The 20,261-nt window shown below is 40.7% G+C and overlaps 1 protein-coding gene across 9 annotated transcripts in view; it reads right to left on the bottom strand.

Moving 5' to 3' along the window:
- Positions 1–20,261, bottom strand: part of PPP4R2 (protein phosphatase 4 regulatory subunit 2) — a 73,317-nt gene that overhangs the window by 19,616 nt on the left and 33,440 nt on the right. For 4 of the 9 annotated variants that reach the window (XM_077993335.1, XM_077993329.1, XM_002802736.4 and 1 more), the window contains one exon: positions 470–640. The exons of 2 other annotated variants lie outside the window; for them this stretch is intronic. In XM_077993335.1, the coding sequence (XP_077849461.1) occupies positions 470–640 (171 nt within the window). Of the gene's footprint in view, positions 1–469; positions 641–3,147; positions 3,269–7,938; positions 8,147–18,444; positions 18,483–20,261 lie in introns of those variants that run through there. 3 more of the 9 variants (XM_077993332.1, XM_077993331.1, XM_077993334.1) reach the window with 3 other exon arrangements.

The following is a 20,261-nucleotide window of genomic DNA, read 5'->3' as shown; positions in this document are numbered from 1 at the left end:
TGGTGTTTTTAATGTTTTACAAGGGCCCAAAAATGGTTACTTGTAACTAACAAGCAAGAGGTTACTTGGGAGAGAAATGAGGATCCAAAAGTCTAAACAAAAACTCACTACAATACTTTCATAAATTAGTACTTCATTTTAAAAGAAATGTGATTTCTCAATGATATAAAGGTTCTGTATAAAGTATGAAGACATAACACCAAATATAAAACAGGAAAGAAAAACCATTAAAATGTTTCCTGATAAATGAATGTTTCCATTGATACCTATAAAAAGGTGGTTCAAGTTTTTTAAAAGGCTGTAAATATTTTAAATAGTTGTAAGCTAAAACTCATCAAGTACATGTCACTAGAAACAAATAATTTATTCTAATGGATAATCAATCATCAACCAGACACATCAAAACTAAAAGAAAAATCTATAATCTTCTGCTAAAAGTTAAATCTTTAAAACAGTATTAAGTGCATACCCATTAAATCCAGTGACAATTTTCAGTATTCTTTCCTTCATTTCATCAAAGGGAATATATTCGACATTAGGGTTGGGAGGACCTCTTGGCTCAGGAGCTGAAGTTCTGAAATCATCCATCACTTTCTCCAGTTTGAAAATAAAATAGCCTTTAAATTGGGACCACTGAATCCTATAAGCAAAAAATTAAAAAATACGTAATACCATGAGTTTTACAATTCTTGAACACAAAACACAAATACAGAATATACTATGACACTAACACTAACAGAATATGTGAATAATTAGTAATGAGAATACCGTCATTCAGGAGCATGCATAAAAGATATAAAAATTACTAATTTCATTAAATCCCAACCCCTGAATACATCTTTTAAATATTCTGTGTAACAAAAATGAGAAATATACATTAAAAAATTATGCTGCATATCAAAGAGGTATGGCATTCTCAAAGAACAATACCTTTAGACTGTTACCAGCTGAACTAGCTATTTTTCATAAAACAGCATTTTTACCTGAAAGGTCTGCCACACAAATAAAGCTTATTTACATTAGCAGACTGGGTGTGATGGCTCACACCTGTAATCTCAGCAGGTGGATCACTTGAGGTCAGGAGTTCGAGATCAGCCTGGCCAACAGGGTGAAACCCTGTCTTTACTAAAAATACAAAAATCAGCCAGGTATGGTGGTGCATGCCTGTAATCCCAGCTACACAGGAGGCTGAGGCAAGGAGAATCGCTTGAACTGAGGAGGTGGAGGTTGTAGTGAGCTGAGGATCGCACTACTGCACTCCAGCCTGGGCGATGAGCAAGACTCCATTTCAGAAAAAAAAAAAAAAAGGAGAATGTGGTAGGCATTTTCTCAAAAATAAATAAAGTGAACCTGTCACTGTAAGATAAATAACTGATAATATTTGTTACTAATGATAAAAATTTGAACTTCTAAGCAAAAAACTGAAAGTCTGGAAAATTTTTATTCTTCACTGAGAGCTCGAAAACTTCCTGATATATTCCCAAAATATTCTGAAGGCAACCAGTGTCCACGTAAAAATATTATATGGGGCCAGGTGTGGTGGCTCATGCCTGTAATCCCAGCACTTTAGGAAGCTGAGACAGAAAGATCACTTGGGCCCAGGAACTTCTATAGAAGCCAGCCTGGGCAAACAGCAATATCCCATCTCTACAAAATAATTAATTACTAATTAATTTAAATTAGGCATGGTGATATGCACCTCTAGTCCCAGCTACTCAGGAGGCTGAGGCAACAGGATTGCTTGAGCCCAGGACGTGGAGGCTGCAGTAAGCCAAGATCACACCACTGCACTCCAGCCTGAGCGACAGACCAAGACCCTGTCTCTTAAATAAAGATACTGTGTGATACCAAAAGCACAAGCAACAAAATAGATAAACTGAATTATATCTGTGCATCAGCCAGGCGCAGTGGCTCACGCTTGTAATCCCAGCACTTTGGGAGGCCAAGGCGGGTGAATCACAAGGTCAGGAGATCGAGACCACCCTGGCTAACATGGTGAAACCCCGTCTCTACTAAATATACCAAAAATTAGCCAGGCGTGGTGGCGGGCACCTGTAGTCCCAGCTACTCAGGAGGCTGAGGCAGGAGAATGGCATGAACCCGGGAGGCGGAGCTCGCAGTGAGCTGAGATCACGCAACTGCACTCCAGACTGGGTGACAGAGCGAGACTCTGTCTCAAAAAAATAATAATAATAATTGTGCATCAAAGGATACTATCGACAGAGTAAAAAGTCAAATCGTGAAATGGGAGAAAATATTCGCAAATCTTTTATCTGATAAGGAGTTAATATCCAGAATATATAAAGAACTCCTACAACTCAACAAAAAAGAAAACCCAATTTAAAAATGGGCAAAGTACTTAAATACGTACTTCTCCAAAGAAGATATACAAATGGTCAGCAAACACACAAGATGCTGCTTAACACCATTAATCTTGGGGAAATGTAAATCCAAATCACAATGAGATACCACTTTATACCCATTAGGGTTGGCTATTATCCAAAAAACAAGTGAACAAGTATTGGCTGGCCAAGGATGTAGAGAAACTGAAACTTTTTTTTTTTTTTTTGAGACAAGAGTCTCACTCTGTTGCCAGGGCTGGAGTGTAGTGGTGCAATCTCGGCTCACTGCAACCTCTGCCTCCGGGGTTCAAGTAATTCTCCTGCTTCAGCCTCCCAAATAGGTAGGAATACAAGCGCCTGCCACTACGTCCAGCTAATTTTTTTGTTTTTTGTTTTTGTTTTTTTTTTTGAGACGGAGTCTCGCTCTGTCGCCCAGGCTGGAGTCCAGTGGCCCAGGCTGGAGTCCAGTGGCGGGATCCCAGCTCACTGCAAGCTCCGCCTCCTAAGTTTACGCCATTCTCCTGCCGCAGCCTCCCGAGTAGCTGGGACTACAGGCGCCCGCCACCTCGTCCGGCTAGTTTCTTTGTTTTTTTGTTTTTTGTTTTTTTTTTGTATTTTTTAGTAGAGACGGGGTTTCACTGTGTTAGCCGGGATGGTCTCAAACTTCTGACCTCGTGATCCGCCCGTCTCGGCCTCCGAAAGTGCTGGGATTACAGGCTTGAGCCACCGCGCCCGGCCATTTTTTTGTATTTTTAGTAGAGACAAGGTTTCACCATGTTGGCCACACTGGTCTCGAACTCCTGACCTCGTGATCACCCCGCCTCGGCCTCCCGAAGGGCATGAGTCACTGCGCCTGGCCAAGAAACTGAAACTCTTGTGCATGGCTGGTGGGAACGAGGCAGTCACTGTGGAAAGCAGTTTGGTTCCTCAAAAAAAAAAAAAAATTATGAAACCACCCTATGATTCAGGAATCCCATTTCTCAGTAGATCCCCAAAACCCAACAACCCAAATGTGCTATGAGCACATGAATGGATAAGCAAAATGTGAGATACACACACACACACACACACACACACAGTCTTTAATCTGAAATAAATTCCAACGTGGTACGACATGGATGAAGCTTGATGGCATTATGCAAAGTGAAATAAGCCAGACACAAAAAGAACGACTATTGTATGATTCTACTTATACGAGGTATCAAGAATAGTCAAATTTAGAGACAGTCGTCTGACACTGTGGGGAGGAAGGTGCAGGGACTTACTCTCTAATGTGTACAATGTTTCAGTTTGGGTAGATGAAAAGTTCTGCAGATGGATGATCTTGAAGGTAATGTAACATTGTGAGTGTACTTAATGCCAATAAACTGTACACTTAAAATTGTTAAAATGGTAAGGTTTACATTACATATATTTCAATAGGTATTTCACCACAAAGAAGATACACAAATGGCCAATAAGCATATGAAAAGATGCTCAACATTATTATCTATTACAGAAATGCAAATCAAAACCACAAAGAGACACCCATTTCACACCCACTAGGGTGGCTATAATCAAAAAGATGAATAATAAACAAGTGCTGGGTTGATGTGGGGAAACTGGTAATGTCATACATTACTGGTGGGAATGTAAAATGGTGTAGCTGCTTTGGAAAGTACTTGGCAGTTCCTCAGGAAGGTAAATGCAGACTTGTAATCCAACAATTCCATTCTATTAAATGAGTCAATAATGTATTTTACCGCTACTACTTTTTAAAATGGTGAGGATGAAAAGCTATTTGCATGATTACTTTTTTCCTTTCCCTATCCTATTTTAGAAAGGGGAATTTGAGGTTTAACAAGCAGATCTGCACATCACAGAATTTTTGATATGCCTAATAAGAATCCTTCTTAATGTACAATTGCTTTTGGTTCCTAAAATTTATCTTTAAACTTTATAAGACTCCCCACATGCACTTCATAAACATACCAGGGAAAGTTACACTAAAATAGGATTATACTTTTCATTTCTTTAATAATTTTTTGTACTTTTAATAATCACCCACTAATTCATAGTATTTTATGAGTTCAGATTTATATATGCATAGGGTCTTGTGGTGTGTTTTAATCTCATCCTTCCATCAACCATCTGACATGACATCTTTGAGGTCCAAAAAAAGCACATTAATGGGAACAGCCAGACAAGAGGTATGGGACCCCAGGTAATGGAAATTCTGAAGAGATTAAAAGACTCTATGGTACTAACTCATGAGACAGAAATTAAGCCCCATAAATTGACATGAATTATGAACACACTGTAGTCTTAACTTTCAAATAAATCAAGCACTTACTCTAAATTAGATCAATACGATGCAATTCAAGTGATACTATTCCATATATATATATGGGGAGGGCATTCATAAAATGTGAAAGATACAGCTTTTTGATGGAGGACAGCTATTTGATAAAAACAAAAACAGAAAATGCTTCCCTAGGGCCGGGCGCGGTGGCTCAAGCCTGTAATCCCAGCACTTTGGGAGGCCGAGACGGGTGGATCACGAGGTCAGGAGATCGAGACTATCCTGGCTAACACGGTGAAACCCCGTCTCTACTAAAGAATACAAAAAACTAGCCGGGCGAGGTGGCGGGCGCCTGTAGTCCCAGCTACTCCGGAGGCTGAGGCAGGAGAATGGAGTGAACTCGGGAGGCGGAGCTTGCAGTGAGCTGAGATCCGGCCACTGCACTCCAGCCTGGGCGACAGAGCGAGACTCCGTTTCAAAAAAAAAAAAAAAAGAAAATGCTTCCCTAAAAGTTATATAATTCAGGGGCCAGGCGCAGTGGCTCAAGCATGTAATCCCAGCACTTTGGGAGGCTGAGGCGGGCTTACCATGAGGTCAAGAGATCCAGACCATCCTGGCCAACATGGTGAAACCCGTCTCTACTAAAAATACAAAAATTAGCTGGGCATGGTGGCGCACACCTGTAGTCCAAGCTACTCGGGAGGCTGAGGCAGGAGAATTGCTTGAACCCGGGAGGCGGAGGTTGCAGTGAGCCAAGATTGCGCCACTGCACTCCAGCCTGGGCGACAGCGAAAATCCATCTCCAAAAACAAGAAGTTATATTCAGGCACAAAAAATAGGCCATGAGCAAATCAACTAAAAACTTGGCAACAAAAACAATTTCTTAGGAACATACATTCACTGGATGAGTAGAAATGAGAACAACAACAAAAAAAACCCTTAGTTTTCAATACGAAAATCAAATTATTCTAAAAAGATGCTCATGAAACACAAACACATTTTCAACTTCAGTACAAATTTCTCCACATAAAATCCCCTCCAATACATACTCAAAATTTAAATATACTTTGCTGAAATTAACTCAATAATTTACTGAAATTAATCACCCATTAACTTTAAGTAGCTTCACCTCCCTTCACTTTCTTTTTCTGCTCCCCTTCCATTTTCCTATTTTTGCACTTTGTCCTGTAGGAAAGTACAATTCATATCTCTAATAAATACATCCTAGTGCTAGATTCTACACTGACCTTTTCTCTCCATAGGAGCTCGTAAGTTCATATTCGAACATGTTTCTCTCACAATTCTCTAAAGGTTAAACGTATTTTCCAGAGGCTTAAGGACAGAAAGTCCACCTTTTCTTTTCCCAAGTGGTGCTACAACAATTTAGTGGCCAGCAGCCAACCACCTTAAGTACTGCTTCCTACCATTCCCAATTCTATTAAGATTACTCTCTACTCAGCCTATCTGCATTGCACACAAAGTGTGAGGAACACTAAGAACACAACAAAGCACAGGAGAGTCCTACTACTATTAGCTACTCCAAAGGATAGCAAATACTGCACCATTTATAAACATCAAACAGGAATTTGAGGACAATGAATAAATAAAATCTAATGGATCTAATCATTCATTAAAGGTGACAGGCTTAAAATACACTTAATGTTTAAAAGGCAGATATTTCAATCAGAAGACTTAAAATGTCAGACAACTCAGTCTTAATTATATAACTGAGGTAAACAAAGTAAGTGTATTTCATCTGAATGCTGAATTAAATAAGTGAAAGATTTTCAAAAGTAAGAAAACACTGTTGCTTACACAAAATTATGACTTTTTAAAGACTAATTTAAAAAACACAAATTACTACCTCTATAAATGGGGCACGAAACAAGAGATTCTTTTACATTATCATTCAACATCATATTACATCTTGTTGATTAACTGAACATTAAAACGGATGAGTGGAACAGAAGACAGCGAAGAAGCAGACCCACACATAAATGAAAATCTGATATATGGTAAAGGACAGATTAGTCAGTCAATTGAAAAATATTGAGACTACTCCGAAATGTTAATAGGATTTAAAAACTAAATAATGTGTTTTTTCTGATTACATCAATAGTACAGCCGTTGTAAGAAATTATAATACAGAAAGACATAAAAGTAAAATGTATCCATAATCTGCAGTCAACCATCATCACTAAAGTAACATTTGAATATATTTTTCAAATTTGACATTCTAGTTTAATATTCCTTTTTCCGGCCGGGCGCGGTGGCTCAAGCCTGTAATCCCAGCACTTTGGGAGGCCGAGACGGGTGGATCACGAGGTCAGGAGATCGAGACCATCCTGGCTAACACGGTGAAACCCCGTCTCTACTAAAAAACACAAAAAACTAGCCGGGCGTGGTGGCGGGCGCCTGTAGTCCCAGCTACTCGGGAGGCTGAGGCAGGAGAATGGCGTGAACCCAGGAGGCAGAGCTTGCAGTGAGCTGAGATCGGGCCACGGCACTCCAACCTGGGCAACACAGCGAGACTCCGTCTCAAAAAAAAAAAAAAAATTCCTTTTTCCCCTCTCCTTACTCACTATGGGTATTTGCATGGGACAAATAGTCTTTGAAAGCAAGATTTTTAACTGCAACACATATTTGTGCCATAATTTATTAATCACTGTTTAAAAAAAGATTTAGGGCTGGGTGCAGTGGCTCACGCCTGTAAACCAAGCACTCTCGGGGGGCTGAGGCAGGCAAATCACCTGAGATCAGGAGTTGGAGACCAGCCTGGCCAACACGGCAAAATCCCATCTCTACTAAAAATACAAAAATTAGCCAGGCGTGGTGGTGAGCGCTTGTAATTCCAGCTACTTGAGAGGCTGAGGCAGAAGAATCGCTTGAACTCATTGCAGAGGTTGCAGTGAGCCAAGGTTATGCCACTGCACTGCACTCCAGCCTGACAGAGCAAGACTGTCTCAAAAAAAAAAAAAAAAAAAAATTTGGTCACATCTACTTCATTACAATTAATTATGCAGTTATGTGATTAACAGCCTAATAAATTTTGTAGGCATCTATTTATCACCTGAGGATAGATTTCTGTAAGTGAAATTATTGAGTCTAAAGTATGAAGTACAAATATCAAGACTTTTGATTCGACCTTCAAAAACTCCCCAGACACAATGTACCACACTTTATAGTGTCATCAGTAATATAAACCAACATGTTTCATTTGAGTATGATAATCTTTCAAAAACTCTGTCAATATGCTAGTAGAGAAACAGTTTAATTAATATTTCCTTCATTGCTAGTGAAATTGAATATTTTTACCTGATTCTGGCCACAAGATGCTTGTTTTTTGTGTTAATAGGTCCTTTGCAATCCCTCCTCCTAGGGCTTCCTCAATTTTGGCACTACCGACATTTTCTTTTCTTTTTTCTCTTTGGAGACAGAGTTTCACTCTTGTCGCCCAGGCTGTAGTACAATGGCGTGATCTCGGCTCACTGCAACCTCCACCTCCCAGGTTCCAGCAATTCTCCTGCCTCAGCCTCCTGAGTAGCTGGGATTACAGGCACCCACCACCATGCCTGGCTAATTTTTGTATTTTTAGTAGAGACGGTATTTCGCCATGTTGGCCAGGCTGGTCTCAAACTCCTGACGACTTCAGGTGATCCACAGCCTTGGCCTCCTAAAGTGCTGGGATTATAGGTGTGAGCCACCAGGACCGGCCACTGCTGACATTTTCAAGTTGGATGTAATTCTTTGTCATAGAAGGATGTCCTTTGTATTGTAGGATATGGAGCTACATTCCTGGCCTCTACCTACTAGAAACCTATAGCACACCACCCATTCCAACTGTGACAACCGTAAATCTCTCCCAACATTATCAAATGTTCCCTGGGAGACAAAAATTGTCCCCAGTTAAGAACCATGGGCACCTTCCCCACCTCTCTAAAATTATTTGTCTTTTGCTTATTTTTGTGTTATGGAAAAAGTAAATTATGTGATACAAGTATGAACAGAATTTTTGGATTCTCATTTTGCACTGACTGCTTCAAAGATAAAAAGTATTGTTTTTGGCCAGGCACAGTGGCTTACACCTGTAATCCCTGCACTTTGGGAGGCCCAGACGGGTGGATCACCTGAGGTCAGGAGTGAGACCAGCCTGGCAAACACGGTGAAACCCCATCTCTACTAAAAACACAAAAATGAGCTGGTGTGGTGGTGCATGCCTGTAATTCCAGCTACTCAGGAGGCTGAGGCAGGAGAATGAATCACTTGAACCTGGGAGGCGGAGGTTGCAGTGAGCCAAGACGGTGCCACTGCACTCCAGCCTGGGCAACAAAAAAAAAAAACCTCAGTCTCATCAAAAAAAAGTATAGTTTTTGATATAAATGAAATGACACTAAAATATTTCTCATGTTTCCTATTTTGAACTTATCTTTGAAGTGTTACATATTTTCTCACTCAGAAACTTCTGAGTGATGGCATGATCTCAAGATGGCATGATACCTGCTTCGAAGCAATAAAGTTTTGATAAAAATTCTGAAGGGAAAGTATTTGCCACTGAAAGTGAATTTTTCAAATTAGACTGCTAAATGGTTGTACACATAAAGGATCCAATCAGATGAAAAAGAAAGCTTCAGAAGGTAACACAAACTTTCAGACAATAGCTCAGTGTAAACTTGGGTTTCTTACTTGGTACCTTACATATTCATGATAAGGATTCTAAAAATGCCTAAAGATTCAAATTACTATCTACTCACTCACCTCTCCCTACCAATTAAAACAAAAAGTCTAACCAACAGTATGTTCTGGTTAGCCTGACTCGTGCTTAATTTTTAGCCTTTTGAGCCCTTATTGAGAATGTCCCTGGCTGGGCGAATCACGACGTCAGGATTTCGAAACCAACCTGGCCAGAATGGTGAAACCCTGTCTCTACTAAAAATACAAAAATTAGCCGGGCAAGGTGGCGCACGCCTGTAGTCCCAGCTACTCGGGAGGCTGAGGCAGGAGAATTGCTTGAACCTGGGAGGTGGAGACTGCTGTAAGCCGAGATCGGGCCACTGCACTCCAGCCTGGGTGACACTGCACTCCACTGGGTGAGAGAGAGAGAGACTCCATCTCAAAACAAAAAAAAGAAAAAAAAAAGAGAGAGAGAAAGAAAAAGAAAAAGAAAAATGTCCCTAGAATCTGTTACTATACCAACACGGACTCCTCCCTTCTACATAAGTGCTGTAGCAAAGACGACTCTTCTAACAGCATGGCTCACAATGACCACAGCCAACAAAGAGATGTTGACTTTTTAAACTTGTACTAGCTTAATGGCTGAAGTGGATCTACCTTCCTCCCTGCAACCAGGGAGTCACTTTTCTCACCACTTTTGCTACCACTTTTTACCACCTCCTCTAAAATCTAGTTGATACCAATCCCAATCTGCCATCAACAGGGACTGATCTATCCCTTCACCCCCACATGTGCCAGACAGGACCAGGTAGGTAGGACCTGGGCCCTTTTATTCATTCTACCAACTCAGCCCTAACATCAAGGTCAACAGCAGTTAGCAAGTCCTGAAGAAATATGCGACAATCCTTGACTAACAAAATTACTTTGTTCCTGCCAGCAGGTGTGCTTAAATAGTAAAACAAAATTCATTTGGAAAACCAGACTTACAGATATTAAGCTCACGCCTGTAATTCCAGCATTTTGGGAGGCCGAGGCAGGCGGATCACGAGGTCAGGAGATCGAGACCATCCTGGCTAACACAGTGAAACCCCGTCTCTACCAAAAATACAAAAAAATTAGCCGGGTGTGGCGGCGTGCGCCTGTAGTCCCAGCTGCTGGGGAGGCTGAGGCAGGAGAATGGAGTGAACCCGCCAGGCAGAGCTTGCAGTGAGCCAGGATCGTGTCACTGCACTCCAGCCTGGGTGACAGAGCAAGACTCCGTCTCAACAGAAAAAAATAAAAAATAAAAAAAAATAAGACATCATAAACACTTAATTGCAGAGATTTCAGTGATAGTACAACAGAACCTAGAGATCACAATGTAGGTTTAGGCTCACCAAGGAAGGGCTTCAGGACAAAGTTGGAACTTTAAGCTGAACCTTACAGAAAAAGGAATTGGAAATACATTGACCAAAGTAAAGCAAGGAGCAGGTGTTTAATATAAACAATAAATGAGTTTCTCAAACTCTGCACTATGGACATCTTGAGTCAAAGGGTTTTAGCTTCCGATGAGCTGCTGTCTGTGTGCACTGTAGGATATTTGCATCCCTGACCTCTATCCAGTAGCAATCCTCACTCCAAGTGGTAAAAAAAATATCTCTAAGCCATTGCCAAATGAACCATGGGAGGGAAGTGGTCCCTGGTGGAGGACACTACAACACACAATCCCTTTTGTTAACATCTTACTGCTTTCTGCTTACCTTAAAATAAAAAGACTGGGGAAATCAGAACTGCCAAGATCAAAGTCACAAAATTTGAGGAATAAAATTTGTGGCACGTGTATATACATCTTTTTAAAGAAACAGAGATAAAGAAATCTAAATAATCTAAACCTAATATACAGATGGTTCATTTAAAAAATAAATACTCATTAGCATTAAAATCTATCTCATGAATCACTTTCAGTTGTACAAGATAACGGACTATGAAGATCTAATCTAGAATTTTTTTCTTGGGTATAGTCACCTGTGTATTAAGCGGAGGGGGAAAAAAATCCCCCTTTCATCCAACCCAAAGACCAATTCATGTGATATACAGCAAAGACAATAATCATTCCATTTTTAAATTTAGGGAGACTGAAAGGCATATGTAAGTGATTAAAGTTTAAAATCTGTTACTGAAATACAAAAATGAGTTGGCACAGCCACAAGTGGTGAGAGATTACTGTATATTTTAATACAAAGGTTTTATCCTGAAGAATCTTGAGTTTGAAAGTAAAACAAAAGTATCTTAACAATGTCTGCTATGTTGGCTTTTAATATTTTGGTATTCATTTATTTTGTGTAATTTTATATACAGATTACTTTCACTGCTATTTTAAAGTATACCCCAGAGTTATGTGCTACTTTAAAATTACCAATCAAGTAAGTAATAATTATCTGGAATGCATTTTTTCTGTATCTCATACTTTCAAAAAAAGAAGAAAAAAATCATTAAAAGCAAAGTACCTATCAAAAGAACAATTTGTACTTTGGTTTAAGGACTGAATACATGGAAAATGAACATGTCAACACTATTAAATGAATTAACCCTTCCGGGGAATCTCCATCTACATATGACAAAACTAAAAAAGATAAACTGGAAATTTGTACTGATACATAATTATACATATTTATGGGATACACGTGACACTTTTGATACATGTATGCAATGTGTATTGGTCAAATCAGTATTTGGGATATCTATTTCAAACATTTATCATTTGTGTTGGGAACATTTCAGATCTTCTCTAGCTATTTTGAAATATACAATAAATTATTAACTATAGTCATCCTACTGTGCTATCAAATACTAAAACGTACTCTTTTTATCTGACTGTACTTTTGTACCTATTAACCAACTTCTATTCATCCCTGGCCCCCCACCCTTCTCAGCCTCTGATAACCCTCATTCTACTCTCTACCTCCGTTAAGTTCAACTTTTTTAGCTCCAACATAATGCATGAGAGCATGTGATATTTGTCTTTCTGTGCCTGTCTTATTTCACTTAATCTAATGATCTCCAGTTCCATCCACACTGGTGCAAAGGATGAGACTTCATTCATTCTTTTTATATCTGAATTGGATTGTATTCCATGGTGTGTGTGTGTATGTGTATATGTGTATATATATATATGTGTATTATAGATGTATATATGTGTACATATATATATACACACACCCATTTTCTTTATCCATGCATCCATTTACAGATACTTAGGTTGATTCTCTATCTTGACTACTGTAAACAGTGCTGCAATAAATATGCAAGTATCGGCCAGGCGTGGTGGCTCACGCCTGTAATCCCAGCACTTTGGGAGGCCGAGGCAGGCAGATCAGGAGTTCAAGACCAGCCTGGCCAACATGGAGAAACCCCGTCTCTACTAAAAACACAAAAATTAGCCAGGCGTGGTGGTGTGTGCCTGCAGTCCCAGCTATTTGGGGAGGCTGAGGCAGGAGAATCACTTGAACTTGAGAGGCAGAGGTTGCAGTGAGCCGAGATTGCACCACTGCACTCCAGCCTGGGAAACAAGCAAGACTCCATCTCAAAAATGGAAAAAAAAAAAAAAGAAAGTGCACGTATCTCTTTGACATACTGATTTCTTTTCTTGTGGACATTCATCCAACAGTGGGGATGGCTAGGTCAGACGGCAGACCTATTTTTAGGTTTCTGAGGAACCTCTACACTGTTTCGCATAGTAGCTGTACCAATCTACATTTCCACCAGCAGTGTACTAGTGTTTCCCTTTTTCTGCACCCTTGCCAGAATCTGCTATTACTCTTTCTTTTTTAGACATGGTCTTACTCTGTCACCCAGAGTGGAGTGCAGTGGTGCAATCTCACCTCACTGCAACCTCTGCCTCCTGGGCTCAAGTGATGCTCCCACCTCAGCTTCCCAAGCAGCTGGAACTACAGGTGTGTGCCACCATGCCTGGCTTGTCTTTTTGTTAATAGTCATTTAACTGGGGTGTATATCATCTCACTGTGGTTGTGATTTACATTTTCCTGATGATTAGCCAGGTTGAAAGTATTTCATATACCTGTATATCTTCTGAAAAATGTTCAGATAATTTGCCCATTTTAACTGGATTATTTGGTGTTTTTTGCTTTTGAGTTGAGTTCCCTATATATTCTAGTTATTAATCCCTTGTCAGAAAGATAGTTTGCAAATATTTTCTCCCATTCCATTTTCTTCACTCTGCTGACTTTTCCCTTGTCGCGCCGAAGCTTTTTAGCTTGATGTAATCCCATTAGTCTATTTTCGCTTTCGTTGTCTTTGCTTTTGAGGTCTCGCCCACCTTTGCCCAGACCAATGATCTGAATTGTTGGAAATGCTTTTTTTTTTTTTTTTTTTTTTTTTTAGACGGAGTCTCGCTCTGTCGCCCAGGCTGGAGTGCAGTGGCCGGATCTCAGCTCACTGCAAGCTCCGCCTCCCGGGTTTACGCCATTCTCCTGCCTCAGCCTCCCGAATAGCTGGGACTACAGGCGCCCGCCACCTCGCCCAGCTAGTTTTTTGTATTTTTTTTAGTAGAGACGGGGTTTCACCGTGTTAGCCAGGATGGTCTCGATCTCCTGACCTCGTGATCCGCCCGCCTGGGCCTCCCAGAGTGCTGGGATTACAGGCTTGAGCCACCGCGCCCGGCCTGGAAATGCTTTTTTAAGAACAAAACTAGGTCCAGGCACATTGGCCAATGCCTGTAACCCCAACACTTTGGAAGGCTGAGGCAGGAAGACTGCTTGAGCCCAGGAGTTTGAGACCAGCCAGGGCAACATAGCAAGATCCCATCCCTACAAAAAAATTTAAAAATTATCCAGGCATGGTGGCACGTACCTGTAATCCTAGCTACCCGGGAGGCTGAGGTAGGAGGATTGCTTGAACCTAGAAGTTCAAGGCTGCAGTGAGCTATGACTGTGCCACTGCATTGCAGCCTGGGCGAAAGAGGAACAGTCTCTAAAAAACAAAACAGAACTGCAGCTTGCTGTAGTCTCATCCCTCCAAAAGAAGTTATTCAAAAAGCACTACTCATAGTTATCAAATGGAGCTAGGATTCTTGAAGACTAAGAAATTGCAGGAAAATATGGGTCCACTAACTGGCAGGAATCTCCACATCCTGAGTAATAATAGTCAGCAAGTTTTCTGAGTTACCTGGAAAATTCTACACAAGAAAACTATAGATTCGGAGGGAAGAGGAGGAGTTAAAATAAAACAAAACTACTGATTTAATGATGGTACTATTTAACATTCTTTTTAAAAGGTGAATTGTTTAAAGACATTTATAAAAAGGAGAGAAGTAATCAGAAAATTATAAGAGTAGTACAAGAGGTCCAAAGTCTAAATGACCAGTTTAAAAAGAAAAAAATACACACACACAAAGTGGAGAAGAAGCCAGTAATTATTTTAAATCAAAAATATTTTTTAAAAATTGAAAATAACAAGCATTGATGAGGATATGGAGAAACTGGGACCACTGGGCACTGCTGATAGGAACGTAAAATGGCGCGGCCATAGTGGAAAACAGTTCCTCGAAAAGTTCAACACAGAACTACCGTATGATCCAGCAATTCTACTTCTAGGTGTATACCCAAAAGAAGTGAAAGCAGAGACTTAGACACTCGCACACCAACATTCACGGCAGTGTTATTCACAATGGCTAAAAGGTAAAAACAACCCTGAACCCTGAAAGCATTACGTAAAGTAAAATAAGCCAGACACAAAATATTTTATAATGTCACTTAAGTGAGGTACCTAAAATCCACCAAACTCAAAGACACAAAAGCTAGACAGGGATTGAGAGGAAGGAAGAATGGTCATTATCATTTAATGGGTACAGAATTTATATTTGGGACAATAAAAAGGTTCTGGAAATGAGTAGTGATGATGGCTCTACAACAATGTCAATGTACTTAATGCCACCGAACTGTACATTCAGCAATGGTTAAAAAGTGGTAAATTTCATTTTTTGCATGTTTTGCCTCAACCAACCAATCCATAAATAGTTCCCAGAATTAAAAAATACTAGTTTTCGGCCGGGCGCGGTGGCTCAAGCCTGTAATCCCAGCACTTTGGGAGGCCGAGACGGGCGGATCACGAGGTCAGGAGATCGAGACCATCCTGGCTAACACAATGAAACCCCGTCTCCACTAAAAATACAAAAAAATTAGCCGGGCGTGGTGGCGGCGCCTGTAGTCCCAGCTACTCGGGAGGCTGAGGCAGGAGAATGGCGGGAACCCGGGAGGCGGAGCTTGCAGTGAGCCGAGATCGCGCCACTGCACTCCAGCCTGGGCGACAGAGCGAGACTCTGCCTCAAAAAAAAAAAAAAAAAAAAAAATACTAGTTTTCAAATTAAGAGAACTCACAAGAGTTGCTAAAGAGTGACCAACACAAAGGTTGACAAAGAGAATCACAGCAAAGCACACTGTAGTAAAAACTGTGTAATTCTGGAATCAAAGATTCTATAAAACTCCAGGGACACAAACCAGGTCACATACAAAGAGGGCTCCAGTTTTATCAACCGGTGTCAAAGAAAGCAATGAAAAAATTCCTTCAAAATTCAGAGAGACAATAATTTTCAACCTAGAATAACCAGACTATCAAATAAGTAGGTAGAATAAACACATTTTCAGACACTGAAAGTACAAAAAACAAACAAACAAAAAACAAAGTGTTATTGTGCCTTCTCTCATTCCACCAAAACAATGATGTAAACCAAGAAAGAGCATGACATGGTATCTAGAAAACTGAGACTCCAACACAGAAAGTTAATTACAGGATGATAAAAATGGGTCTCCCATCATAAGATGGTAGGATTTCCATCTTCGTCATAACATGGTAGGATTAAGGCAGGTCTAGCGAGCAACCAGTCCAGAATGGAGCAGTTAAGAAGGCTCTACAAGAGATTTTTTTTTAAACATGAAATTGATATGTAAACAACTAAAATCTGAGTTGAATTAGTCATAAGCATACAGAAAACTAAATGAAAAAAATAGCATTAACAGAGACAATGTATATATTGAATGCTAATGTGACTAAAATTTCAATGTAATTATATTGGAAAACATGAGCAGTTCAAGTGGGAAGTATGTGTCTATACTTGGAGAAGGAGCACGTAAAAGAAACTAAATCTTAACTTTCATTAGTAAGAAATCAGATATTTCTTACTGTCTGAAGTAAGTAAGGAAAAAAGGAAAAAGTAACTAGACTGTAAAATCAAGGAAAAAAGTAACTAGTAAAAAGACTGCACCTTAAAAACAGGAAGGTAGGCCAGGCACGGTGGCTCATGCCTGTAATCCTAGCACTTTAGGAGGCCAAGGTGGGCAGATCACAAGGTCAAGAAATCAACACCATCCTGGCCAAAATGGTAAAACCCCGCCTCTACTAAAAATACAAAAATTAGCTGGGCATGGTGGTGTGTGCCTGTAATCCCAGCTACTCAGGAGGCTGAGGCAGGAGAATCGCTTGAACCAGGGAGTTGGGGGTTGCAATGAGTCGAGATCGTGCTACTGCACCCCAGCCTGGCAGTAGAGCAAGACTCTTGTCTCCAGAAAAAAAAAAGAAAAGAAACCAAAAGAAAAGAAAAAAGAGAAGAAAAGAGAAGAAAAGAGGAAGGTAAACACCAAAAGCAACTACTAAATGATTTTAAAGCAGTTTTACTTGCAGCTCAAAAAATTAAAAAAAAAAAAAATTTAAAGTGGTTGTCTCTCAGGAGTAAGAGATAAAAGAAAGTACACAGAGACTTTTTTGTGACCTTTGTCATATTAATGAATTCACTAAAGCATGTGCATATAACTTTAATAAAAGTAACTAAATAATAAAAAATATCAATTTAAAAAGAGTCAGGTGGAGGTCTGGAGTCTGGAAGCCTGACCAGGTATTTCAACCACTTTCTCATTTGTAGAGCCTAAGGCAGATAACCCTAGCCTCTCTGTTTCCCCCATCTGTGAAACAGGGATAATAGTATTTACTTTTGTTGCTGTAACGATTAACACTAGTGTAAGCGAAGTGCTTAGTAAAGTGGCTGACACCTCGTAAGCACCCAATGGTTGCTTTTCCTCAAGAAACTCAGGATGGGAAGAACATCTGAGTAATACAGTAGATATATGCAGACGGCTTTGGGGATGAGAGTAGTGTCCTGAGATGGCATTAGTAAGGAAGACTGGAACAGCGAGAAAGACCTGTGTTAGACCATAATAAGATGCTTGGGCTTATATTGGCATTCTCTCTGGCCTAGAAATACTTCTAAAGGCACTTTATCCTCTTTAATCAGAGAGGACAAAATCTCTACCCAACATTGCTTCTCCACCCATTCACAAAACTGCTTGTTTTAAAAAATAAATGAAATAATTCTTTCTTTCATTTTTCCTGTCTTTATTGAGACAAAGTTTCACTCTGTTGCCCAGGATGGAGTGCCATGGCACAATCTCAGCTCACTACAGTCTCCACCTCCTGGTTCAAGTGATTCTCCTGCCTCAGCCTCCCGAGTAGCTGGGATTACAGGTGAGTGCCACCACGTCCAGCTAATTTTGTTGTATTATTAGCAGAGACCATGTTGGCCAGGCTGGTCTCGAACTCCTGGCCTCAGGTGATCCACCCGTCTTGGCCTCCCAAAGTGCTGGGATTACAGGCGTGAATCACTGCACTCAGCCATAAAAATAAATGAAACATTTCAACTAACAGAAAAGTACAGAGAAGAGTTATATCACTTAGCTTTGTCAAACCTTAGCTAGTTACATTTTTGTAGTTCTTGATGAGCTAAAAGACATTTACATATGTTAGACTTACTCCAAAAATTCTTTGACTCCACCAGGATTTCCTATCCATTGATTCTATTACCTTTTTACTGTCCCTCACCCCTCTGACAACCTCTCTCCCTTCATTACCCAGCTTCAATTGTAATAATTATAATCAGGCCCGGTGCTGTGGCTCACACATGTAACCCCAGCATTTCAGGTAGATCACCTGAGGTCAGGAGTTCGAGACCAGCCTGCTCAACACGGTGAAACCCCATCTCTACTAAAAATACAAAAATTAGCCAGGTATGGTGGCGCGTGCTTGTAATCCCAGCTACTCAGGAGACTGAGGCACGATAACTGCTTGAACCCGGGAGGCAGAGGTTGCAGTGAGCCGAGATCATACCATTGCACTTCAGCCTGGGCAACAGAGCGAGACTCCGTCTAAAAACACAAAAACAAAAAAAAAAAGAAAGAAAAAGAAATTATAATCACTCCCTCATATATAGTTCGTTGTCTAGCCCTTCTTTGGATTCACTGTAAAAAAAAAAAAAAAAAAAAAAAAAAATTCAACGCAATCCCCACCAAATCTTTGCCTACACAAACATAGGAAAGAAAGCAAAGACAAAGAAAAATCCACAACCATGCTGGCTGATCTTGAGTACACTATAAATGCTACCAGACATTATCCCCAGTCTATTTCATTCTCTAACTCTCCCAGTAACTATTTCATATCTTCTCACCTCAACCCTACATTGAGTTTTCCCTCCCTCACACTCAATGACCTTGCTTCCTGTTGCACTTATAAAACTGAAATAAGGAATTTCCAGAGTCCCACCAGTTACCTACTGTCATGTACATGTACACACCCTGAATTCCCACCTGTTATCACAGATGGAGCTATCCATGCTCTAGTCTATTTATATACTAGATTTGCCATTTGATCACCTACTCAAGAGCACCACTTGAGCAATTCTCCCCTAGAAGTAAGCTTCTAGTTTACTTTACCTCAAATATATTTTCAGCACAGCCATTCATTGGACAATTCTTTTAACACTTAAGTCTGACAGTGTCACTCCTCTGCTCAAAACTCTGCAATCCTAGCCAGGTGCAGTGGCTCACGCATGTAATCCCAACACTTTGGGAGGACAATGTGGGAGGACTGTTTGTATCTAGGAGTTCAACCAGCCTGGGCAACAAGATCCTGTCTCTACAAAAAAATTAAAAATTTGCCAGGCATGGTGGCGCAAGCTTGTAGTCTCGGCTACTCGGGAGACTGACGGAGGAGTACTGCTTGAGCCCAGGAGTTCGAGGCTGCAGTGAGCCATGATCACATCACTGCACTCAGCCTGCATGACAGAGTGAGACTCTGCCTCAAAAACAACAACAACAACAACAACAAAAAGCTGCAACAGCTCTGGATTTCACTTAAAGCCCAAAGCCTTTACAGTGCTCCACATTGCCCTACATTATATTTCCCCCATTTCCTTTACCTCCTCCTCTCCTTGATCAGTCTACTTTAGCCACAGTAGCCTCCTTGTTAGTCTGTGAAAGGGCTAAACACACTAGTCCTACTTAAGGCTTTTGCAATGAAAGATTCTTCTACCTTGGCCAGGCGCAGTGGCTCACGCCTGTAATCCTAGCACTTTGGGAGGCCGAGGCGGGTGGATCACGAGGTCGGGAGATCGAAACCCTCCTGGCCAACATGGTGAAACTCTGTCTCTACTAAAAATACACAAATTAGCTGGGCATGATAGTGCGCATCTGTAGTCCCAGCTACTCAGGAGGCTGAGGCAGGGGAATTGTTTGAAACCAGGAGGCACAGATTGCAGTGAGCCAAGACTGCACCTCTGCACTCAAGCCTGGTGAGAGAGCGAGACTCCACCTCAAAAAAAAAAAAGTCTTCTACCTGGATTTATCTTCTATATACTGCATGGCTGACTCCCTTACTTCTTGGGCCTCAGTCAAATGTCACCTTCTAAATGAGACCTCCTCTGACCATATTATTTAAAATTCCAACTACCTAGCCAGGCATGGTGGCTCACACCTGTAATCTCAGCCTTTGGGAGGCTGAGGTGGGAGGATCACTTGAGCCCACAAGTTTGCAATCAGCCTGGGAAACATAGTAAAACCCCGTCTCTCTCTCTTTTTTTTTTTAGATTGAGTCTTGCTCTGACACCCCGGCTGGAGTGTGGTGGCACGATCTCAGCTCACTGCAACCTC

This window comes from Macaca mulatta, chromosome 2 (assembly GCF_049350105.2).
Source record: "Macaca mulatta isolate MMU2019108-1 chromosome 2, T2T-MMU8v2.0, whole genome shotgun sequence".
NCBI classification, from domain to species: domain Eukaryota; kingdom Metazoa; phylum Chordata; class Mammalia; order Primates; family Cercopithecidae; genus Macaca; species Macaca mulatta.
This window is presented reverse-complemented; position numbering and strand designations above follow the sequence as displayed.